This window comes from Oryzias latipes, chromosome 9 (assembly GCF_002234675.1).
Source record: "Oryzias latipes chromosome 9, ASM223467v1".
NCBI lineage: Eukaryota > Metazoa > Chordata > Actinopteri > Beloniformes > Adrianichthyidae > Oryzias > Oryzias latipes.
The window spans coordinates 25,303,323-25,328,247 of NC_019867.2; the positions used below are offsets into that span (position 1 = coordinate 25,303,323).

The window sequence follows — 24,925 nt, forward strand, 5'->3', positions numbered from 1 at the left end:
AACACAGTATTGAAGTGGTCTTCCATCAACACACATGGCTCACACATTTCATGGATTTGGTGGGGGGTCTGGAGAATGGGGGGGGTTGGGTGAATGGGTGATACTGAAAGTGGTGTGAGACACTATCTCTGTGGTTTGAGTGACAGCGAGGCCCAAGTTGGGACCATGCTGGACCAACAGATATGAGCTCACCAGACTTATCTCCCCCTCCCACAGCTCATCAACTAAACCCCCCCCGATGCCCACCATAGAACCTGCAGGGACTCAAGGAAGGATGTTAGTGTCACTAAAGTAAACTGCCAGTCGTTTATTTGTGGATTATGATGCAGGATTAAAAGAGTTATCGTTGCACACATGGCACCAACGTTTTCGTGTCAGTCAATTAAAATGAAGATGACTGCGAATGAAACATTCACTTAAGGCTTTATCTGACAAACACAAGAGGAAAAGAGGACCAAAAAGGCAAAAAAAAATCCAAACTTTAGATGGAAACAATAAAAAATCCCAAGTTTTATGTACACACGTGTCTGTAATATTTTGTTTCCCTTTGGGCTAATGTCCAGCTGGTTGGTCTGTTTTGCCAAATATTGCCATTATCAGTGTGTGATGAGTGTGCAGTTTACCAGTGTAGGCAATGAACCTATCTCCAGCAGTAGTAACTGAATGACAGAAGAAGTTGTAAAAGCATCAGCTGCAGCAGACCAGAGTCGCTCTGAGGGTGACCTCAGTTCACCCGCTCTCAAAGTCTCCCAGGTCTGAGTGTTACTCCTGAGAGGGAAGAAGAACGTTTCAGAAAAAGGACGAAGGGGATGAGTAGATACCGCATCTGATCAAGTGGAACGAGGGACTGGAAGACTTGGGAGCATGGATGAAAGACACAGAGCTGTTGTTGTGGTGATTCTGTTCCTCGCCCTTGTAGGTGAGAATGTGGGAGACATGTTGGCGTAAGTGGAACAGATTGGAGCAGTGATGGATGTTCCTCTAGTCCTCTTAGGTTTGCCAGCATACGGGCAGATTCTGCTGGATGTGTGTGCTTCCTGCCACGCTAATGCCACATGTGAGGACAAACTAGACGGCTCTGGCAAGGTTTGTAACTGCAAGTACGGCTTTGTTGGAAATGGAAGAACTTTCTGCCAAGGTAATCCTTTTTTAAATTCTCTACAGTAATTAAGCATTTTTATCTAGATGCTTTATGTCACCACACTAAATTGAAAACTGGATTAAAAAAATAATTTTAAAATTCACTTCTGTCAATCATTCAATCTGTTTTTGCTAAAGAATATGGTTTAAATCTGTTTGAGTAAAATATTTACATATGCAAACAAATTCGCTGAGGTGATCAATAATTCTGTTTGGTAAATTGCATTTCTAGTTACTCTTATACTGCTGGTTTTATCATCAATGTTTCCGCTGGTTTATAAACCTTCTCTTTACTCCAATTTAGTGGTTTCTAAAACAGCTTTTATTACATGCTCCCATTAAATCCACTGTGATACACTGAAGCACTAGTTTTTACCAAAATCTAAAGAAGCTAATGGTTGTGTCAGTAATAAGAAACGTTCATCAAAATCAGAAATCACTGAACACACGACCTTTAATAACATGTAGGAATTTTCAAAATTAAACGTTTTCACGGTAGTTCTAGAAACCGCATGGAAGGCAAGAGGTGGAGAATAGACCTGCAAGAAAAAACATTGTCAACATTATTTCCCTCCCTTTCTGAGTTTAATTTGATTATATGATGTCATTGCTGTTCAGCAGTTTCACGTATAGTCAAGGCGGAATTCAGTCGGACAGCTGAGAAGGGGTTCCTGAAAAAACGGGCAGGTGCTCGGTTGCCACCCAACTGGATGCACAGAGAAGAAGCATGTTTTGGGTGCTTTTTTCCCCTATTAGCAATGGTTCAAACTCATGCATCACTTGGATTTTTCAAAGTGTGAGTTTTTATGACACCAGGAGTACTGAATATATTCCCAGAAGGCATGCAAAATTGAAAAAAGAACCAAATCCGGGAGATAGAGGGAAAAAAATGCTGCAAAGTCCTTCACAATAATGAGGAGGATTTGACATTTAAATATTTTTAACGTCCATATTTAACCTTATTCTTTCAAGTTGTGTAAAGACCCACTTCAATGAAAAATGTGTTTTGAACAAGTTCTTGTTGCATTTTTCTGGTAATGGTCATCATATGTAAAGAAAATTAGGCTTAAAATGGCATTCCTGAGTATTTCTTTATTCAAATCATTGTGAATCAGGAGCAGACAGAAAATGCTATTTGAGATATAGGTTGTTTGTTAGGTAGAAAATACTGGGAGGGCCACAAACTCCCTGCTAAGCTCCATACTGATGCATCCACTTGCAGACGACTAGATCCATGCGTCTTTGTTTTCTTCATCTGAGCTGAAATCTGGATCACAAATGTACTGCTTGATGGGATTTTTGTTCCAACATTATTGTTAGGTTGTTAGTGTGAGAGACTGTTAGCTAACAGGAAAGAGTTTAAACAAATGGATGACGGGGAGTGAGGAAGGGTTTACTCTGCACCAACAGTTCCGCCCACAACTCAGAGGTGATTTTCTAATCAACGACTGCTGCTCTGCAGAAACTATGTCCTAGTAAAAGATAGAGGGGTTTTTCCTGATGGCTACCAACAGCATAATCATATTTAAAAGACTACAGGGAATATTTTTAAAATAGATCAAAAGGTGATTGGAGAGGAATTTTAACCCAAAAAACAAACAAACAAAAAAACCTAAGAGATAAGCACGAAATTAAACTGTAAAGAAAAGTGAGACAAAGGCCCCCTCAGGGGCAAATTACCCAGAACATCTGATCTGTTTGCTAACAGCGGTTTTAATCCTATTTTATATCTCTTTTATCCTGTTTTACCATTAGCCTGCATTAAGCCCTTTGTGATCTTCTCTGAAAAAAGTGCTTTACAATAAATGTCATTTATTTACTAAATGTTTCCAAAATCTAAAATTATATGTCTGCATATATATATTTTACTAGTCGAAAGACAAGTCAATGTATGAATCTTTTTAATTATTTTTCTTTCCAAAGCTCAAGTAAATTAACCCACAGAACTATATTGTGATCATCACTTTATCAGCAAATGAACATATAAAGTCAGTTGGGGATTAAATAACATTCTCCATTATTCAAACACATTGGGGGATCATATTTTATACATTTGTACTACAGCCACTTCAAAGATTTTTATTTTAAGTCCCACTCCAATGATCTTTTGATCTATTCAAATCAATCAAATTAATCCAACTTTATTTTTATAGCAATGTTCCTATATAAACATAACACAAAGTGCTTTGCATTAAGTTTAAACAACTAAATAATATTTTATAATAATATAAAATTACTAATATTGCAAAAAGCATTCCCAGTGGTCTTTAATTACACCATTTTTAGCCCAAATCCAAAACCTGTGTTGTTTTCTTGGAGATAGTTTCTGCCGAGCAGACGTAGTTCATTGGAAGTAGTTAATTTGCCTCTGAATTGTGGGCGGGGTCCCACTTTCTCCACCCTGTTGCCAATAGCTCAGAGCAGTGAGCTTGTGGTCCGCCCAGAGTATTTTCTATGTCACAAATACACCCTTTTCAAAAGGCATTTTTTCATTTGCTTCTGATTCAGAGTGATTTTTTATCTCAATTTTCTTCGTATGTGTCCTCCATTATCAGAAAAATGCCACAAGAACATATTAAAAACAACAAAAATGTGATTTCCATTGGAATCGATCTTTAAGACTTGCTAAACCAGGAGGGGTGTCTGAATGTTTTGTGTTGTGCTTTTTTACTTGTTTTTTTTTCCCCTCCTCAGATAAGGATGAGTGTCAGATTGGAGCCAGTAAGATTTGTGGGCAGCACACCACCTGTCACAACACGTTTGGCAGCTATTTCTGCACCTGCTTGGCTGGGTACAGCCCCTCCAACAACATGAACATCTTCATCCCAAATGATGGGACCCACTGCCAGGGTGAGCTCAACGGCTGGGCCTTTTTAGAAACAAATACTATCACATGAATTATTATTATTCTGACTTAAATCCATACCTTTGCATAAATTCAGTGCAACTATGAAAAGAGCAAACACACTGTTGGGTTGAAAATGTCTTTTTGGTCAATTGCAGACATCGATGAGTGCAGGATCACAGGGATCTGCAGAGAGGGCGGTCAGTGCAGGAATCTGGAAGGCAGTTTTGACTGTAGCTGCCAAAAAGGCTACCGAGTCCGCAATGGACATGAGCCTTTCAATCCACAGAGAGGCAATGCCTCCTGCCAAGGTAAAAGGAATTCAATAGGTTTGGAACCAGTATTATTTAAATTTTTATGTGAAAGACACAATTTTTCTATTGTTTGTGTCCGTTTTAGTGCAAATTCTGTCATAAGTTGCCCTTTTTTGGTCGGTGAGCAGCTGGTAATAAATCATGTTTTCTGAAAAGCCTGTAGTTGAGTCATTTCCTTAGGAACATTAATGTTAAAATATTTACTTCCACTCAATAGTTTTCAAGAATCTTGATTACAACCTTTTGGCCACTTAACCAGCCTCTGACTGTGATGACAAAGGTTTATATACTTTAAAAGTGTGCATCTAGATCTTTGTTAGGAGAAATGGTTCTTCTGAAGTTTCCATGTTCCCCTTCCTCTCAGTGGTTGACTGTGGCTGGCCGAGCGCAGTGGAGGACACGGTGCTGGTGTCCACCACAGGGACCACGTATGACAGTATGGCCACGTTTGCCTGTGATGAAGGGTATGTGTGGAAAAGTGGAGGCAACAAATCGGTTTGTGCAGCTGATGGACTGTGGAAAGGCCCCTCTTTGGTCTGTGAAGGTAAAATACAACTCTTTCTAAAGTTGGGTTAAATGTTTGACCCACAGTAAACAATGTTTTTACATTAGCAAACAAAGTTCAATTAACTTGACAGATTTTTTGTTTCAGAATAATATCTTAGTACTAAAAATTATTTCAAAGTAATTTGGGGCTAAATGGTTTATAATCTCTTAAGCAGACAGCCAAAAACATAAGTGAACATGATCCTGTCAAGAACTGGTGATGCAGGACCCAAAATGCAGGAGACTGGGCTTGGTGGCAGAAGCATTAACATTTTCTAAATAAACTAAAGAATGGCGAAACCCATGGAGAAAGAAAAGGGTGACATAGCATATGACCTGGCCACCTTCAATCCAGCAGGAGAAAAGAAATCCAATCAAATCAAGCTAAAGCCAAGTCAAGTTTTCTTTAGTGAAACATTCTGGGGGAAAAAATCCAGAAGTAAATATCAACAAAACACAAGAAGTGAGGTTTACTTCAGGCCAGTCCTAAATTCTTTGCTATCATAATCACCTTCCTATGACTGTATAAATAAATAGTGGATGTGTGATGTCATCTACAGCGTTGAACAAAAAGAAAAGGAAATAGCAAGAATCCAGTTGAATTAGCACAACCACAGGGATTGTGTTTAAAAAAATGCTTTAGTTTTTTACATTTTTATGCAATCTTTTTGTTCAACCCATGGAATAAAAGCTAAAAGTCTGCACTTCAATGGCATCTGAGTTGTTTTATTTAAAATTCACTGTGGTAATACACAGAAACAAAATTGGAAAAAATGTGTCTCTGTCCAAATATTTATGGTCCTGACTGTATTTTCTGAACATAAAGGAGTTTTTTGGACCATCCTGAAAGAGTTCAGGGCAAAGCATGGACATCAGATCAGACCATTCATTTACCCTATGAATGAATGACTATCAATCCGCTCAGAGTGATTATTTATTATTGCCTGTGAGCCTTCATCCAGTCATTCTCGTTCCATGTCTGTGGTACGTTTCATTCCCTGTAGAGATCATGTGTGGAAATCCTCCTTTAATTGAATCAGCTGATCGAGTATGGAACAATAACTCAGCTCCCGGCAGCACTGTGCTCTATTACTGTAAAGAAGGCTTTTATAACATGGGAGGAATGAACCTTTCTGTCTGTAATGAAAACGGTTTTTGGACACCTGCAACTCTGTCATGCCGAGGTAAACCACTTTGATCTGTTTTACAAATATCAAAAAGATGGGACACTGATTACTGTGTTTTTATATAACTGGTGTTAGATTCATTTTTTTTAATTCTAGATTTGTGTTAAATAGTGTTCATCCAGAACTGGAAATTATAGTTCTTAAGAGGAACGTGTAAAAATAACAGCTCTAGAAGCAGACGTTCTCATTTCATCATGAAGAAGAAGGCACAGCCAACATTCACAGTTCTGTTCAAGAGTTCCAGTTCTTATTCTGTTCACTTACTTAGGCCATTATTATACACTTAGTTGGATTATGATGATCTGGAATGTTTAAAATGAGGCTAAGTTTAAAAAATCAACTCAATGTTTTGGATCTCAATGTTATGGTTCATTACTAATGTATTAAAATGTCATCTTTGTTCCCTTTAAATCCTCAATTATATCTAAATGTTTTATGAAAAAAAAATAAGTTTTTAAAAAATAAGTTTTTAAAAATCCTTTTCAAAAATCAAAATGTATTAAATTTCCATTATATCAAAAACAAATCCAGTCAGTGGCAGTGATTTTAAGCCTTAGTTTGGAAGTGGATTTGACCTTTTGTAAATAATTTACCTTAGTTTGATGTCATACATCTCTCTATGGCGCCTTGAGACAACATGAACCTTCACTTTATTAACAAACCAAATTGAACTAAACTGAAAATAAGCCCACGCTCAGTGTAATCAGATTTTTTAGTAGGTAACAGTAACAGTATTTTTTATTAAGAGTAATTATCTTCTAAAGTTTAATTGAAGCTCTGGACGGAATTTTTTGCCAGTTTTTAGAGTATATTAAAGAAAACAGATTCAAAAGTCTTTCAGAAAACATGTCAAAACCAATGTGAGAATTTAAAAAGATTAGTAATTTCCAAAAGAAGTTGAATTTTAAAAGATTTGACACATCTAAAGAATTTTGTTAGAATTCTTTCCCAGCATAAACTTTATTTTCTTTACTATCCTGCAGTCTTACAACAGTCTGTATGGGTGAGAACACACTTCCTTATTTAGTTTGTCAGTTGTTCTTAAAAGGACCTTGCTAAACAAACTCATGCCCCACCACGACTGCTTAGATAGACTCTGTTTCCCCAACAAAAATGTATGACAAAACTTTAGAAAATTTGAACAGGTTTTTCTAAGAACTTGAATGAGAAAGATAAAACTTTCTGCGAACATAAAACATGTGAAAGTCTGTTTTAATTTAATATAATTTGACTTTGAGGGTGCGTTTCCGATGAGAAGTAAAAAGTTACTTTGGTTAGAATTGTCTAATAAAAACACACAAAGGCAATTTAATAGGTCAAATAACACTTTTTCCACAGTGAAACATGGTGGAGGTCTAATCATGTTGGGGCCCTGCATTGTTACCTTGTCTCCAAATGATTAGACTGCATCAAAAATCACAAGAAAGCTGAGACGTTGTTTGGAAAACCACCACCACAAAAGCAGAATCAACAAGATTAGTTATTAGTCCTCAGTGATTAGGGGTAACATACTTACACTTTAGAGATGGGAATGATATGAAATAGCAGAACTGTATGGATGGAAATGCTGTGGTTTAAAACTGCACCAATTTACGCTTGCTTCTGATTGATTAAGACTTTCCATTCCTGCAATGCTAACAATGCTAAACATCAATATTTTGTTGTTTTTTTATTGTTTGCTTTGGTCTGTGAAACTATTAATAACCTTTTAACTGGAATCTAATCTTGTTCTAGAGGTTTTGTGTGGAGAACCTCCTTTTCTGCCTCACACTGGGCTGCTGTGGAACGGCAGCTCCACCCTTGGGAGCACAGTAACGTACATTTGCCATGTAGGGTTTTATCACAGTGAGGGAGTCAGTGTGTCAGTGTGTACAGATAATGGTTATTGGACAAAGCCTGACATTTTGTGCAAAGGTAAAATGCCTTGAAATGAAACCTCCTTTCGCTCTTCAGGCACACCTTTTCAAGCCGTGCTAAACGATTTGTTTTTGTAGAGGTTGACTGTGGTGAGCCCCCACCCATCCCTCACTCAGTCATGCTGTGGGATAAATCTTCCTCTGTGGGCTCCCGAGTTTCCTATAAGTGTGACCAAGGATATGTCAGTATTGGGGACAGAAATGAGTCCGTTTGTACTGTGAGTGGAGACTGGAGAGGCGCCTCTCTAACCTGTCAAGGTGATAATCATGTTCATCTATATGTAAGTGTAATGCCATATTTTTGCAGCACCGACTGTATATGTAGTGTCTTGTTTGTGTCTTTGTCATTGGTCCAACCAGGTGTCAATGCTCTACAATGATTTGCTGTGCTTTTATTGTAGAAATCCGTTGTCAGAAGCCCGTTTCTAAAGTGCACTCTAAAATGCTATGGGATGGCAAATCACACGCTGGCAGTGTGATCTATTACAGCTGTGAGGACGGATTTTACACCAGAGGCTTGAGGAATTACTCAGTCTGTGGAGAAAATGGACAGTGGGAGGATGTTGATCTGTGGTGTGAAGGTGCTCTATTTAAAATCCACATAACTAACGCTTCTGCTTAGGTTTTTTCTTGTTCCATTAAACTGCAGTTTGTGCTAACTCCTGTTTTTATGCAGAAATAAGCTGCGGCCCCCCACTAATTCTCTCCAACACTAAGCTGCTGTGGGATGGTAGGAGCTCACCGGGCAGCGTTGTGCTGTATGAGTGTGTGGATGGATTTTATCAGGAAAGTGGAAATCACATTTCAACATGTTCAGTAACAGGAGAGTGGGGGGAAGTGACAATAAAATGCAAAGGTAGAGTATAGATCTCTTTATTTCCTTGGGAGGGACCCGATTTTTCCATGGAAGCATGTGACTGACATGTTTCTGCTACTGGACTGACAAACCTTGCATGCTTTGCTGTGCTTGTTGTGTTATTGACATGTATTTTTCAGCATCTGCTTAACTTCCTCCCCTGACTGTTAGGTATAGATTTTCTGTCTCTTTTGGGTGCATGCCAATAATAAAATCTTCAGTTTTTAACTGAAGACATCTATTTTTTCACAAATATAATCATACAGCTGCTCTATTTCCGCAGCTCTATGTGGCCCGGTCCCCTTTCTTAACAACTCCGAGGTGGTGTGGCATAACAGAAGCGTTGTGATCCATCGCTGCACAGCCGGATTTCACAGCTGGAGGGGAAGCAACATGTCTGTGTGTGACAGCTCAGGAGTGTGGCAGAGAGCGACTCTCAAATGTATAGGTGAGCATGAACATACAGGAATTTCCAAAATCTCAGGTAACTTTTGAAACTTTATCTGAACTATGTCTCTGCCAAGTATTTGATTTATTGCTGATTTTGTAGGTTAGCCCACTTTAAAAGGAATTGACAATGTGTCATTCTAATTATCACTTCTGTTCATTTAAACAGTGTGGTAAAACCCATATAAGGATACATTTTGGTCCTCTCTTCTTTACAAAAGAAAATTTTGGAGAGATTTGGTTACTGTCGCTTAGCAACTCTGAGCTTCAGCTCTCTTCATGGTTTTTCTAGAGGTAGAGGTCCAAAGACTGGCTGGTACATGGGTATTGTCAGGGTTCTGACCTTTTCCTTAATAAAGAGAAGAACCACACAGAAGATGAGAATTTTTGCTAGACTTCTGCAGAAGGAGAATTGGTCTGTGACAGCGCGAACTGTCACAGAGGAGTTCTGTTATCCTAGTGCATGGAGCCTTCTTTTGTTGAAAACTGAAGGTTGCAGACATGAATGTGGGTCATTTAATCAGAAACAATAGGAACATCATATTCTTGTACAATCTGAACTTTTCAAGTCATTGTTTTCTTACTGAAAGACAGAAATGAAACAATCATATTAGGGAGATTATAGTGTGCAAGCAAATGATAATTATATAACTCTAACAGCTATGTCCATCCTCCAATCTACACAGTGAAGTAGCAAAACTCCCTCAAAGCATAATGTTTCCACCTCTGTGCTTAACAGTGGGGATGGTGTTCTTGGGGTCATTAACAACATTTCTCTTCCTCCAAACACAACAATTTGAGTTGGTGCCAAGGAGCCCCGTTTTGGTCTCATCTGACCACAGCACCTTCTCCCAATCACTCTCTAAATCATGAAGCTTTTCATTGGCAAACTTCAGGTAGGCCTGAACATGTGACTTCTAAAGCAGGGCTACTGCAGGATGTTAAACCACTGCAGTGTTAAGTATTAAAAAGGATTTCCTTGGTAACTTTGGTTCCAGCTGCTCTGAGATCATCAACTAACTCATGTCGTGTTGTTTTAGGCTAATTTCTCACTTTTCTAATGATCATGGAAACCTCACCAGATTAGATCTGGTTTGGAGCCCCAGACCTATAGGTGGATTGATGGTCATGTTCTTGTGTTTTGTCCCAGTTGCAACAACAGTTGTCCCCTTAAGCCCCAACCATTTGCTGATGGGTTTGTAGTCTATTTGGGTCTTGTGCAGGTCTATAATCTTCTCCCTTAAATCCACTGAAAGCTCTGAAGTCTTTCCATGTTGAAGAGTTTGGGGTCTGACTGATGGACTGATTCTGTGGACAGGTGTCTTTTCTACGAGTGATTCATCCAAACAGGTGTCTTCAAATCAGGTGACATGCTGATTAGGAGAGTCTAACTGGTCTTTGGGAACCAGAACTCTTACTGATCACTAGGGGGTCAAATGTTTATTTCCCTTTGGGAAATGCAAATAAATGTATATAAATTATTTAAAGTGGATTTATTGATTTTTAAAAAACCTACAAAATTAGAAATGGATCAAATAATTCCTCCACTGTATTTTTATTGCAAAAACATATGGATGTATTTGTCATTTCAACACAGAAATAAAGCCTCCTATCAATGACCTGTTAATCTATAATGGAGATTGTCTGCAGTGGAAGGCTGAAAAGTACGAAAAGGACTCTGAGCTTTACAAGGTGAGACAAGAAAAGGTCATCTGCTATCTTTTAACTGTGAATCCTTGGGTGACACGCTGGGCTTCATCCATCCAGGTGATTTACACTGGATCCAGGGACTACCAGAGGTCCTTCCATGACAGAGGAAAACGCTACATAAACTCCAAAGCAGATCAGCTGGAGCTTTGCCTAAACCTCTATCCAGTCACAAACTATAGCATCTCAGTCACAGCAATGCTGGCTAAATTCACAGCAACCATCACCACCAACACTAGTTTACCAGGTACCTTCATTTATAGTCATTTGATAAAAATAAAAATTTCATCTGCAAGCTATAAATTCTAGTTATCATTTAGAATTATGTTTGATTACCTACCATTTTCCCATCATTGCTTTGTACATTTCATGTATAAGGTGATAAAAGTGTCTGAATTTATTTGAATATTTTCCAGTGCCTCCAGCACCAATTGTCTACTATGAAGAATTTGAGACTCGAGTGCCAATTTTGAGGCTACAGAGATGGCCGAACAGCCTGGATCTTATAAGGTAACCATAATGGTGATGACAAACAAAATTGGAAACTTGTGTTTGAACCTTTATACTGCGTTAAAGCATCTGTAAAGCAGTTACAAATAAATCCATTTTTTTGTGTTTACATGATGTATTCTTTGCTCTTACTTTGACAGTTTGTACCAAGTCTTTGTCCTTCCTGTAGAGGGGATTATGATGTTTGATTGTTCCGCTCCTGCAAGTTTGAATTCCTCAAGCACCTCCCTGTCAGAGTACATCACCGCACAGCTCGACATTCAAAATGTTGGGACACGAATCAATTTTACTCTCGGAGATGGATTCTTCTATGGGGGCTTCTATAACTCGCCACTGGAAAGTGGCAGGGACTACTACATAATCTTACGAGTTGTCAGTCAGTGGAAAACAGTGAGTTGCAACTAGTGTGTCTATAGAGTTTTGAGTCCAAAAGCAGTGCAAAGACTATCCTATTATTTTTTTTATTCAAGGCCTCAAAAAGCTGCTGTGCCCTGTGGGCCAAAGTAACAGGTAATTATGATTTTACCACCAATTACAACATCGTAACAGAGAAAAGAAATAGGAAGTACAAAACCTTACATGTAAGCGACCACGCACTGACATTTAAAGCTTCCTCCTGTCAGGTGCATCCCATGTTCTGAGGGTTTCATCCCTGTCTGCCGCTGCGTTCGTGGGAGGAATTACCTTGGTCATAGTCGGGGGATACAGTGTCACCTGGTATGCAAGACATGTGATTTGGTTGACTCAAACATCAAACAAAAAGGGTGAAATCCAGTAATCCTACATTAATGCGCTGTACTGGATGAGCTGTTTGACATGTTTTTGTGGCTTTTTTTATGATGGAGGACAGATATAAAGAACATAAAGACCAAAACTGTAATTTTTAATATTTCTTTATTCAGATTATTGGAAATCAGGAGCAGATGTTATTTGAAAAAGATTGTATTTGTGGCGTAGAAAATATGCTGGGTGGGCCACAAACACCCGGCTCCTCTTGTAGATGAGTAGATCCATGAACGTCTTTGTTTTCCTCGTCCGAACTGGCATCTGGCTAAAAAGTGTACGGCTGGATAGTTCCAGTCTTGCTCGCCGTTTGCACAGACAATGTTAGGTCGAGGGTGCGAGGGGCTTTAGCAGTACAGCCTGTGGAGCTCTCTTTAACGGGATGGGGGGCAGGGTTGCGCCGCACCAATGGTCCCGCCCACAACTCAAAGGCCAGTTTCTACTGAACCTCTGCCAATCTGCAGAAACTATGTCATAGAAAACAACACAGGTTTTTCAATGTTGGATAACATTGCCTTAATCATAAGACCACAGCAACGCTTTTACAGTAAATCTAAAGAGGACTGGAGTGGGTCTTTATCCAGATTACCTAGATTAAGTTATGGTAAATTATCTTTTCAGACTTGCTTTTTAAAAACCTTTTCTTTTTTTCTGCTTTTTTGCAGGTTTATCAGACGATATAAGTTTAGTATTTAGTGGTGATGAGCCAAATGGAATTAGACCTCTTAACTTTACATTAATAATAATAATAATAATTTTAGGGTAAATTAAAAAAAGTGTTTCTTTACTCAACACTGAGCTCAGAATAAAGGCACACAGCCAAAGATCACTGATAGGAAGATCAATTTGTTTTACTCCACACTCTTTAATCAAAATGTGTCAAATTCAGTTCATGTCCCTGTAAAGAACAACTACAAATGATTCAGACGAACTAGTTTTCTCCCTGACCGCTTCAGCCTGTGCTCTGCCGGCCCCACAAACACTAGTAGAAACAGAGCACATCCATGCACTGGGCGTTTGTTTTGCATCCGGAGCAGCTCCTTCATGTCCTTGCAGGAGCGCAGGCCAGGATCCCACCCAAAGCTCTCAACTGTGCACGCTTCCCACCATCACGTAAGTAAATGCAAATGCTTTGATTTCGGCGCTCCCGGATCCCACACGTCGTCCAGCTAAATATGCAGATAATAGACACCGACTCACTGTCTGCATGGCTGCAGCTGTTAGCAGCAGTGAAGGAGTAGGCCAGAGGGACAAATGCTTGCTAGTTTGGAATTGATTGGAGGTTGCTGTTGTACAGCCAGCACAGGAATGGTGCATTTAACTGAACGCTCTTTCCCTTCTGTGACTCAAAGCACAAGTCTCACGTCCTGGTTTGTGTCTGAAGCGCGAGACGCTTGGAGTTAGCTAGGTGCTGCTAAGCTAATTCAAAACGACAGTAACGCTGGATCGATCTTGACCTATGCAATAATAATAAAAACAATAGTAATATAAAGCAATAAAAAATAAAAAGCAATGTATCCACTTTAGATTAAAATACTGCTTTTTGTAATGTGGCTTAAGGACGTAATGCAACATGACGTTAGTCTTTCTACCGTAGCAACAGATATGTGGCTTTAAATTAATAGTTCAAACTTTTGTTTTTTATGAAGATAAAATGTGAGTTTAAACAGCAAAATTTATATAGCAAATAATTTTTAAGAACAATTTTAGTGTTAATTGTAGTGTAAAGTTGCAAGCGCTTGGATAGGATCATAGATTTTAATTATTAGTGACGCTGATAAGGGAACTTCTTACCCAAGACACAGTGGGACAAAAATAAAATAACTTTTTTTTGGTAAATAGTCACTAGTTGTGCAAGTTTTCCCACTTAAACATTTCATTATAGGTACACTTCAAATGTGAGGGGGGGAATCCAGAATTTTTTTGTCTGATTTTCAATAATTTGTAATGTAAATGAAGTATTAGGTCAATATTAAGTTCCGTATAGGACTTTGTTTTATACCTTTTATTGGAAAGGTCAGAAACGGTTGCTGGTGTTTGGGTTCATGCGGATCTCCTCCAGAACTCTGGTGTTTTGGGGTTGTTCCTGGGCATCACAGACTTTTAAAGATTTTCCACAGCATTGAATTGCTTCCTTTGTAGCCACTCGTTTGTTTCCCAGTTGACATGTTAAGGATCCTTGGCATGCTGAAAGATCCACCCATGTTTCACCTTCGATGCCTTTGCTTCTGGAAGGTTTTCACTCAAAATCTCTCCATACATGGACCCATTCATCCTTTCCTTTAATTGTAAAGAAGCGGCTCCAAAGTATGATGTTTCCACCCCCATGCTTCACAGTACTCATGGTGTTCTTTGGATGCATCTAAGCCAGGGGTCACCAACCCTGTGCCCGCGGGCAAATATTCAACAAACAACCACGGCATGTCTGTCAATGACAACAATATCAATTCTGAGATAAAGGTAGACAAAGAAAACCCAAATATGTAAACAAATATAACTTAAAAAATAATCACTAAAAGTAAGGGTCTATTACAAAAGTTTAAATAGATCAAATAAATTACACAATTTCTGGACATTCTTATGATTCATGTAATGTAAAGATTTTGAGAATAGGTTGAGGTGGTTGAGTAATCCATTAATGTGAGGATTAATATTCCTGTCTGTTTTTATTTACATTTATGTTTAAAAAGTTAAAATTAAGTTAAAGTTCTAAAGGTTTAAAAGTTTAGCTTTAGTGTGTTCAATAAATATTTATCTTGTTCGGCTGCAACCTAAAGTCTGTTTTGAAATTAGGCTCCCTCTGCAACTGAGTTTGACCCCCCCCTGTAATACGAGTCTAGAAAATTCATGCATGTTTTTGTGTGTAAAATGAGCAAATAAAAATAGGGCACACAAAAGGAAGTCCTCAAATTGTGTTGTTTTTTTGTTGTTTTTTTGGGGGGGGGGTAGGAGGTTTTTAGTGGCGCCCTTCATACCACTTGGTGCCCATGAAATAGCCCTCGGTCTCAAAAAGGTTGGTGAACCCTGATCTAAGCATTTCTTCTCCTGCATACACAAGTTGAGTTTTGACCAAAAACTTATAACCACATAGCGCTTTCCCAATCCTTTTCTGGATCATCCAAATGGTCTCTAGCAAACGTCAGACGGGCCTGGACATGCACTGGCTTTAGCAGGACACATCTGACACTACGGTATTTGAGGCCCTGGGGGCGTAGTGTGTTACTGATGGTAGCCTTTGTTACTTTGGTCCCAGCTCTCTGGAGGTCATTCATTAGGTCCCCCTATGTGCTTCTGGGATTGTTGTTCACCGTTGTTGTGACCATTTTGACCCACGGTTTGAGATTTTTCATGAACCACCAGACTGACGGAAATATTTAGTGGTCTTGTATAAATTACATTTTCCAAAAATTGCTCCCACACTTGATCACTTCACTCAGAATATCTGAACATCCCTCGCCCCCGTTTCATTTGCGACCAACAAATCACTAGTGGAGATGATGATGAACATAGTTGTTGTGGGTCCAAAGCCAATACTACTATGCAACATATTTCACACATCAAACCGTTATTCAGATAAATGACAACTACACACCTTTGATCAAACATTTCATAAAAAGACAAACATCAACTGAGCTTTAAAATCTTCTTGAAGTCACAAGGGGTTTGATTGAATGTGTGCTCGGATGTAGTAATAATAGACAACCAGCAGATGTCGCTATTTTTAACTGAAAAGATCCGAGCAGAGTGTCGATCTCAGCCCAGTTGTGTTGAAGTTGGTCAGTGTTTCACGAGGCGTAGACTAGAGTTTGCCATCACGAGGTAAAACAAAGAATAAAATTAACTGCTGCTCACCAGTTGCAGACTCAGTTATTTTTTTTTTTTATTCTGGTGCGGGTCTGTTCCAGGTCTTTGGCCTTGGCCATAGTGAAGCTTGGAGTGCGACTGTCTAAGTGTGTGGACATGTGCCTTTTTATACTGATAACCAGTTCAAACAGGTGTCATTAATACAGGAAATGAGTAGGGGATAGAAGAGCTAACAGGTCTGTGAGGAGCAGAATTCTGGCTTGTCTGAAGGTGACTTATTTTACTGAGACATTTACCAACTATTTCATTAAAAATCCTAAAGTTTGATTTCCTGGATTCTTATCTCCCATTCTTTCATTCTTAGTTTAAGTGTATCGAAGATGAAAATGACAGACCTCTTGTCTTTTTAGGAGGAAAATCCTCTGCTACACCTGCTTTCCCAAAAGAAAAAAAAGGAGTGCAGAAATGAAATCAATTCTGGATAAATGTGCGTTTCTCTCATATTTTTGTATAAAAACCAAAGCTCCATTCTAATTTGGAAACCACTCGTGCATGATCTCAGAGGAAAACCTTTCTGACATGCAGTGAAAACAAACCGTAAAGAAAACAAAATCTTGTTTTGCATGCTTTGCATAATGGTTTGCATGATTGACAGCGTGTTTAAAATAAGTGATGCGGTGTCTGGTTTTCCTCTGGTTAGGTGCGGCGCTCCTGTTGCTATTTTGTGGGTCACTATGGCTCAAAACCAAGTGATCCTGCAGTTCCACTTCGCCACGTTTGGGGACTCCATGCTGCAGAAGATGAACCTCCTGCGACACCAGAGACGTTTCTGCGATGTGACTGTGCGCATCAACCAGCTGGAGGTTCCAGGTCACAAGGTGGTGTTTGCTGCAGGCTCTTCGTTCCTGAGGGACCAGTTCATCCTTCAGCAAGACTCTAAAGAGGTCCAGATCTCTATGATCCAGGAGGCGGAAGTCGGTCGGCAGCTCCTGCTGTCGTGCTACACAGGCCAGCTGGAGTTTCCTGAGCTGGAATTGGTGCACTACCTGACAGTGGCAAGCTTCCTTCAAATGGGCCACATTGTGGAGCAGTGCACCCAAGCTCTGAGCAAGTTCATCAAGCCTGAGGCTTCACACCAGCTCAGGGTGGATGTGGACAGGAAGAGGGAGAAGAAGAGGCAGGAGGGTTTACCCTCGCCGGCACACAGAGAGCAGTCTCAGGTGCAGACTGTCCTGCAGAAGGAGGAGGAGGAGGTGGTGGAGGAGGAGGAGGAGGAAGACGAAGAGGAGGAAGAGATGGTGGTAGGCCAGGTTGAGGAAGACACTAATGATGACAGTGATGATGACGTTATAATCCAACCCAAAAGCCCTGTCCAGAGTTTGACCAGGCATTCCAGGCAGAGTATGGTGGAAAATGACATCACCATAGTGAAGGTGGAGTCTGTGTCAAACGCGGCAGAAACCTCCATCACGGGGAACTTCTCTGCCACGCCTCCCACAGCTCTGCAGTCCCCTGAGCCCCAACACTCCCTCATCAACTCCACGGTGGACAGTCGCTGCAGTGAGATGGCGGCTCCACCCGGCATGCCCAGGTACCCGCTCAGCCCCCCTCCCCAGTCCCCACCCGCAGAGAAACACAGCGGCCACCAGAGGAACTATGACAAGCCGCTGCAGTGGTACCACCAGTGCCCCAAGTGTGCCCGGGTCTTCCGGCAACTGGAGAACTACGCCAACCACCTCAAAATGCACAAGCTCTTCATGTGCCTCCTGTGTGGGAAGACCTTCACGCAGAAAGGCAACCTGCACCGACACATGCGGGTGCACGCCGGCATCAAGCCCTTCCAGTGCAAAATCTGCGGCAAGACCTTCACGCAGAAGTGCTCGCTGCTGGATCACCTGAACCTGCACAGCGGGGACAAACCGCACCGCTGCAACTACTGCGAGATGGTGTTCGCCCACAAGCCGGTGCTGCGCAAGCACCTCAAACAGATCCACGGCAAGAACAGCTTCGACAACGCAACAGAGGCAACCTGCACGAGGGGGGGCTGGAGTTTGATTTCTCCCAAGTATGAAGCTCCCGCCCCCCTTTTTAGTTTGAAATAGGATATCCTTTTTATAAATGTACAGCACTTTCGAAAGAGGGCCAGATCAGTAAAGCCGCTGTCAGCTTTACGATGACTAAATCACAGGTCTCAAACTCCAGGCATGAAGTAGGGGGGCCTATTTGATTTCCAACAAACCAAACACTGAAGCCCCTTATTGGCTAAACACACCTGACCCAGGTAATCAGCAGCAGATGAGGCAGGACTTTTATAAAAAACCAGCAGGATGCCGGCCGTCAAGGCCTAGAGCCTGAGACCCGTGAACTAAATGAAAGGATGGAGATGAGGGGCGGAAGAAGGCTATCCAGCTCTGCCTCACACTGTAGCTCCATTACTGTGGACTGTTTATTTTATTTTTGTCCAATGCCTTCATGTCATACTTGAACATTCAACATTGAAACACAAAAAAAAGTGTTAGAAAGTAGTTGAATCTATAAACCAGCATGTCTTTATGTTAGGAGAACAAATGCAGACAAACATTATTCCATTTAATGTTGTTCGGCTGTCTGTTTTACCTATGTAGATATGACGATATGAGCTTCATGCATAACGAAAAGTGTGGACACAAATGTTGATGTGTGATGCAAACATTGCTTTGTTTTTATAGACTTTATATCAGAGATCCATTTGGACCAAATGAAGTCCTGTGTTCATGGAATGGAAATAAAATGAATTTGTAATCCGTGTGGTGCAAGACAAAGATGTTTGCAGCCTTTGATGTGTGCGCAAAGCAGCTGGACAAGCTGTCTCTTCATTATCTGACTGTGGCATGGAAATGTGCAGTCAGATGTTTGAAGTCAAGTTTGCTGCTGCTGGGACTCTCCCGCTGTCATTAACGGGGAGAAAACACGTCCAGCACTGATGTCAGCAAGTTTCATCAGCTGAGTAAACTGACACCAGGGGAAAGGTAGCAAGTCTGCACCACGGGGGCTTGCTACAACATTAAAAAGAAAACCACACACATTGGAATATTGTGTCTGTGCCAAGCCTGATTTGAATACAATGATTTGACTAACTATGTCCGTTCATCATCATTGCTCAGTCCGTCACAGTACATGGTGCAAAGATGAGCAAAGCTGCAGGCTGCCGGGGCTTTCTGCACCATGTCTTCGACTACGAAACCGCCAAAACTCTTGTTATTCCTCACTTTGGTGTGGGAATCGTCTTCAGGTTCACTCAGCTCCTGGTGGTGCTGTATGTGGTGGGGTAAGTCCTGAACATGAATTCCTGGGTGGAGGGGGGCTGATGTGGTCCTTGATGACGGTTCAGGCATGAAACGACTATACCTGCGGCAGGTATGTGTGTGTGGTGCAGAAGGGATACCAGGAGACGGACTCTGTCATCAGCACCGTCACCACCAAAGTAAAGGGCTTTGCCTACACCAACACATCTGATATGGACCCACGCATGTGGGACGTTGCAGATTATGTAATCCCGCCTCAGGTATTCCAGCATTTAATCCTATTCCTATTAAGGAACACACAGACGTTGTCATGAACTGCTTTGCTTCTTTTTCTGACAGGGTGATAGCTCGTTTTTCATCTTGACCAACTTGGTTGTGACCCCTGAACAAACTCAGTCCCACTGTCCCGAGGTGAGCCACAGGCCCGCCATAACTTGATGTAATAAAGATGGGGGGGGGGGAGGGTTAGGGTGAATGAATGTCAAAGTTTTTCTCTTAACTCATTTGTAAAGGGTTTAATTCCATGAGGTAAGAAGGAAAATGGTTTAGTCCAAAATACACAAGGAAAACCTGCAGGACACTGCTGAGTCTCACCAAGTCTTTTTGTCTAGTTTCTAGTTTAAATATCTTGTTTACACTTGATAAAAGACAAAACTTTGTTAACTACTTAAGTTAATAAATCTTGAAAATCTTTTTGAGGTGTTTTTTCATCTTGAAAACATCTTATTTGAAGCAAAATCTTGGATAAAACCAAATTATTACTATAATATTTTAAGAATAAGTTTGTGATTTATGGAAACAGGAAAGTTTAATTTAACTCGTAAAAATTTTCAGACAAATTTATGTTAAATAGTGTAATTCTAGGAATTTAAGATAAAATAGAATATATTTGGGGGGAGTGTTTGAATATGTCTATTTTAAAGATTGAAAACGTTTTTTAACATTACATTTATTTTAAGAAATCTTTTCAATTATCATATCAATATTCCTAAATGTGAGTGTTTATTGACAATTTCAAGATTCAGTCTCATCTTGAAAGGGAAGGACATCACAATTTAAGAAGTTTTTTTACTTGTAACAAGAGAAAAACATCTTTGTTCTATATGTTTGAACTTGTTTTGAGAAGGGCAATTTTCCCAGTGTATACCCCAAGTATTAAATATTTGTTATTTTTATAACTCCTTCTGTGTTCTCATTCTGTAGTTTCCTTATACATGCTCTTATTTTTTTGGTTCCTTGATTAGTTTTAGAGTTTTGTGAGTTTTTGGAATTAAAAAAGGTCTGCTGATTGAAATAACCAGATTTCAAAAATCAAATGAACCAAATCTAATTACAGAAAACAAGAAATCCCCTCCAATGTTACAACTAACCAAACAAGTCAAGACAGTGTTTACCGACTAACCTTCCTAAACCTTGAAGTTTAAATTGACTTATGACTTATGGTTTGCCCTCTAGTGGAAGTCTTTGGTAACTGCACTGGTTCATAGAAACTCATTTTGCAAGTGAATACATAGATGTATGTTGGCTCCAGGGTACACAGCAAAAACAGGCGAAATTGGTCAAAATATTTTCATATATTCATTTATTAACTATTTAAAGAAAATCTGCAAATGGAGTAAGAAAAAATTTCTTACTATAAATTCTTATTTAAAAGAAAATTCTAGTCTCTAATGTTTAAGATAATTTTTACTATTGAAAAACTTTCTTAATACAATTTTTTTTTTTGCAAGACCAGAAAACAAGACATTTTGTCTTGAAACAAAGGTCTTTTTAATTAATTAAGATTCAGTTTTTGCACTGTGTCAATTTATTGTGATAAGCAAAACTGGTAACCAATGAACTGACTCAGCTTTTTTATTACTTGTTTAGCTTCAATGACTGTTGAGGAGGAAATAAGGCATAGTATTTGGATTTTTTTTATGAGGCGAAAATCACTGAAAATCTGACAAAAAACAATCCAGGCTGTTGTTAAATTAGGCGGTCATTAGATTTGTTTAATTTTTGTAACCTTTTGTGTCTCAGAGCTTTGTTGTGTAACTGAATTAACCTGTGGTGATTACTGCTCCAGCTTCCAAACCCATCAACTGTATGCAAAGACGACTGCGATTGCATTGAAGGTTACAATGATCCCCGCAGAAACGGTAGGGTTCCCTGTCTGAAATGGCTTCAAACACCATCTGTAAATTTTAGGTCCGCATAATGAAACTGGATTTTTTTTTAACCCAGGCATCCGGACGGGACTGTGTGAGAACTTTTCCACCACTGTCAAGACGTGTGAAGTGTTCTCATGGTGTCCACTTGAAGTGGACACAAGGCTGCCGAAGTAAGAACTGCTGTAGTGCTTCAGTTTTTGCAGGAAGGATTGCACAAACGAGACCTAACGTGATGAGTTCTCGTCCCACAGAAAGGCACTGCTGGCTGCGGCAGAGAACTTCACAGTGCTGATAAAAAACAGCATCACATACCCTAAGTTCAACTTTCACGGGTTCGTGTTCTCTTACGACGTCGTTTGCACGCAGACACAGGTGTTTTAGGTCTCCTATCATGTGATTATCCTCTTCCTCCGTCAGAAGAAACATCCTGCCTCATGTTAACTCCTCGTATCTGGCACACTGTGAGTTCAACCGTTTAACCGACCCTGATTGCCCCATATTCCGCCTCAAACGCATCATTTCCGAGGCGGAAGCAGACTTTCAAGAGATGGCAGTGAAGGTAAGTAAGGAATCTCAATGGAAAACCACACAGATTTTGCTAACATGTTCTTGCGTTGTTTGCTTAAAGGGTGGCATCCTGGGAATTCTTATCGACTGGAGCTGCGACCTCGACTGGTGGGCCGGCAAGTGTCTTCCCAAATACAGCTTCCACCGGCTGGACAACCAAAACCAGGGTAACGATGTGGCCCCAGGTTACAACTTCAGGTGAGTCTGTTTTAATGAAAGCATTTTAAGAAGTTGATAACGCTGAAAATGGCATCATCAGGCTTATATATTTGGTTATTTTTCAGATTTGCAAAGTTCTACAAAAGAGCAGACGGGGTGGAGGAAAGAACGTTAATCAAGGCATATGGAATCCGCTTCGAGGTCATTGTGTTCGGCACGGTAAGGCCTAAACAGATCCTAAAATCTTCTGTAGAATGAAACGTTTACTCTGCAATGATTCTGGTTTTGGATCCTTCAGGCAGGGAAGTTTGGAATTGTTCCAGCGATAGTGAATCTGGGTGCAGCTTTATCATTTCTAAGTTTGGTATGTAAAAAAAAAAAAGTATTACATTAAAAGCAAAAGCGGCGACGCTCAGAATTTCACTGTTGCTAATATTTTCATCAGGTGCCCATTGTTGCAGACTGGGTTATGTTAACATGCATGAGAAAGAGGGATCTCTACACCAAACAGAAAGTAACATATCTGGTTGAAAGTCCTGACAGTGAACCTGTAAGTAACCATTGCTCTGAGGCTCAATGCTCTGACGTCTCTTGCATGTTTTGCTCTTGTTCATATTTGTATGCACAAGTCTTTAACGTGTCTTTTGTTCTGCCTGTTTTCTATTTTTATTATGCAGGTTTCAATGGGGACCACCTATGGCACCCAATGATTCACTCAAGCAGCACCGAAAGTTTCTTTGTGCACCAAAATGGGATGTGCTCTAAAAATGCTATTCAGATCATTTACTAAAGCGGTTTCTGTGTGTAAATTTAAAGCAAAAGCTCCTTTGTGCTGCTGTGTCAGTTAACTCCTGAGAAAAGTTGTTGTTTTACTGTCAGTAAATCCCAAAAGTTATTCATCAGCCTAGATAGTGGATGTGCTCTGGGCAGAAAGGTTAACCCTACTGTACATTACCTTCAATGTGGGATTCACTAAAGAAACATTGATAGAAGTCTGTGTTAAAAGCAAACATTCGGTCTTTAAGAAATCAATAAAATAAAGAATTTTTTTTCTCAATTTTAGTGATACAATGACAGTTCCTTTTCCATTTCCATTTTTGATTACGCCTTTGCAAGACGAGACCTTTTGAATCCAAAGTGAGATTTTATTACCTCAACCACTTTCAGTTTCTGTCTGGCTCAGGAAGAAACTGCTACGTTGAATTAATCAGACTATAAATCAAGGAACAAGGATCATTTTACTATTGTTGCTCCAGTGAATACAAAGACATCAACAGGTCAACATTTAAGTTAGTAGTTTGCAAGCATGTTCAGGTCTAAAAACATATTCATTTGGCAGTCACCAATTCTGCATGTTGACCCATTACGTGCTGATTGTAGACTGCTTCATGTCTGTCTGGTTCGGGTCTACAAGCTTTCTCTGGTGTCTTTAGACAGCTCTTTGGTCAGAGTGGAGAGACTGCAGTCTCACTGTTTAAGGGTGTGGACAAGTGTCTTTTATACAGATAACCAGTTCAAAGAAGATACATAAATACTGATGGCCAGTTCTGGACAGAAGAGCTTCTTAAAGGAGTGGTAACAGGTCTGTGAGGAACCGAATTCTTGCTTATTTGTAGGAGTTAATTTATCAATTCTTTCATTAAAATCCTACTATGTGATTTCCTCGATTGTTTCCCCGCATTCTGTGTCTTGTAGCTGAAGTTTACCTAACTCCTCATATTCTGCACTATTCTAAAAATAATTAAAAAAAATTGTGTGATTTCCTTGATTTTTACTTCTGTCTCACTCACTCTGAACTGTCAGCTGAGACAGTTCAGAGTGAGTGTGGCGTTTAAATTTTAGCATTCAAATACACACCTAGGCACAATTTCGAGTCATATATTAACCGGTTAAGCATGTTTTCGGGAAGAGGTCAAGAGTGCCCAGAGAAAACCTACACTTACACGGGGAGTACATGCAAACTTCACACAGGGAGGTCCCAGGGTCCCCTGGCTGTGAGGCAAGAGGCGCCAACCACTGTACCACTTTGCAGCCCGCTCTCTGTACAAAGCTGACAACAACATCACAACAAGTCCTGCTACAACGTTTAACTTTAATTTTGTGCTTGAAAAATATGCATAAAAGCATTTAAAGAAATAAACTAGGGGTGTAACGAGTAATTGACTTAATCAATGAATCGATTTATAGTACTACAATCCAACTGGATTGATCTGTCTGAGGGAAATTTTTAATCAAACCAACCTGAACATTATCAAGATGAAATAAGTCAATCATATCAATATTGGAAAATGCAGCACAGTATGTTTATTTTACTATTACAATAAAAAAACAAGTACATCACAGTGGACAACACACATGTGATGACAGTAAAAAACGATCAGTCCATCATTCCAGTCCAATGTATGGAAACACTTAAAATTTAACAAAGACATGTGACCATACAGTCTGGTAGAATGTTCCAATAATGTTCCCTTTGGATTATTTTGATGTGGAAAAACAACAGCAGGCTGAACTTTAGGAAACTAAAATGTAAATGGTTTTGACATGTATTCTTGTTTGTACACATACACATAATTTACAATTGCTTATCTTGCAAGAAACACAAGGTATCTGGAAAGCTTCACCTGCACTGTTCAGTACCAGCTATTTATCTCTGAATTACACTGGTGGATTTTTGGCTAAATATGTCCCAGATCGATTTTCAGTT

The 24,925-nt window shown here is 39.8% G+C and overlaps 3 protein-coding genes across 7 annotated transcripts; all 3 read left to right on the forward strand.

Annotated features, from left to right (window-relative positions):
• Positions 1–614: 614 nt before the first annotated feature.
• Positions 615–12,357, forward strand: susd1 (sushi domain containing 1). Of its 4 annotated transcripts, none has more exons than XM_020706206.2 (17): positions 615–919; positions 986–1,138; positions 3,835–3,990; positions 4,144–4,296; positions 4,664–4,843; positions 5,850–6,029; positions 7,767–7,946; positions 8,027–8,206; positions 8,350–8,529; positions 8,625–8,804; positions 9,088–9,252; positions 10,849–10,943; positions 11,019–11,205; positions 11,375–11,468; positions 11,609–11,858; positions 11,939–11,978; positions 12,092–12,357. In XM_020706206.2, exons 1-17 carry the CDS (start codon positions 865–867, stop codon positions 12,244–12,246), a joined length of 2,583 nt encoding a protein of 860 aa, XP_020561865.1. In that variant the 5' UTR covers positions 615–864; the 3' UTR covers positions 12,247–12,357. The 4 variants fall into 4 exon arrangements, with proteins under 4 accessions (XP_020561865.1, XP_020561866.1, XP_020561867.1 ...); XM_020706207.1 differs by having other exon boundaries at positions 616–919; positions 8,625–8,678; XM_020706208.1 differs by lacking the exon at positions 8,625–8,804 and having other exon boundaries at positions 616–919.
• Positions 12,358–12,363: 6 nt separating this feature from the next.
• LOC101168297 (zinc finger and BTB domain-containing protein 26-like) lies at positions 12,364–18,858 on the forward strand. The gene is given in 4 exon segments (XM_020706210.2): positions 12,364–13,364; positions 16,466–16,542; positions 16,756–18,068; positions 18,071–18,858. Coding segments are annotated over 3 exon segments (1,371 nt in total). The 5' UTR covers positions 12,364–13,364; positions 16,466–16,540; the 3' UTR covers positions 18,127–18,858.
• A 333-nt stretch (positions 18,859–19,191) lies between these two features.
• On the forward strand, positions 19,192–23,876 carry p2rx4 (purinergic receptor P2X 4). Of its 2 annotated transcripts, XM_004072875.3 has the most exons (12): positions 19,192–19,362; positions 19,452–19,599; positions 19,679–19,750; positions 21,408–21,480; positions 21,566–21,662; positions 21,744–21,824; positions 21,910–22,051; positions 22,121–22,257; positions 22,344–22,437; positions 22,517–22,582; positions 22,664–22,768; positions 22,896–23,876. In XM_004072875.3, exons 1-12 carry the CDS (start codon positions 19,223–19,225, stop codon positions 22,926–22,928), a joined length of 1,188 nt encoding a protein of 395 aa, XP_004072923.1. In that variant the 5' UTR covers positions 19,192–19,222; the 3' UTR covers positions 22,929–23,876. The 2 variants fall into 2 exon arrangements, with proteins under 2 accessions (XP_004072923.1, XP_020561870.1); XM_020706211.1 differs by having other exon boundaries at positions 21,910–22,257.
• The last annotated feature ends 1,049 nt before the right edge of the window (positions 23,877–24,925 follow it).

What these genes read in the sequence shown, in the direction of transcription:
- susd1 (XM_020706206.2), top strand. Translation starts at nt 865, where the DNA reads ATGGATGAAAGACACAGAGCTGTTGTTGTGGTGATTCTGTTCCTCGCC. An exon ending in GCCTGACATTTTGTGCAAAG is followed by an intron (nt 7,947 to 8,026) that starts GTAAAATGCCTT and finishes TTGTTTTTGTAG; the next exon opens with AGGTTGACTGTGGTGAGCCC. An exon ending in AGGACTCTGAGCTTTACAAG is followed by an intron (nt 10,944 to 11,018) that starts GTGAGACAAGAA and finishes TCATCCATCCAG; the next exon opens with GTGATTTACACTGGATCCAG.
- p2rx4 (XM_020706211.1), top strand. Translation starts at nt 19,223, where the DNA reads ATGAGCAAAGCTGCAGGCTGCCGGGGCTTTCTGCACCATGTCTTCGAC. An exon ending in CAATGATCCCCGCAGAAACG is followed by an intron (nt 21,481 to 21,565) that starts GTAGGGTTCCCT and finishes TTTTTAACCCAG; the next exon opens with GCATCCGGACGGGACTGTGT. An exon ending in GTGGACACAAGGCTGCCGAA is followed by an intron (nt 21,663 to 21,743) that starts GTAAGAACTGCT and finishes CTCGTCCCACAG; the next exon opens with AAAGGCACTGCTGGCTGCGG.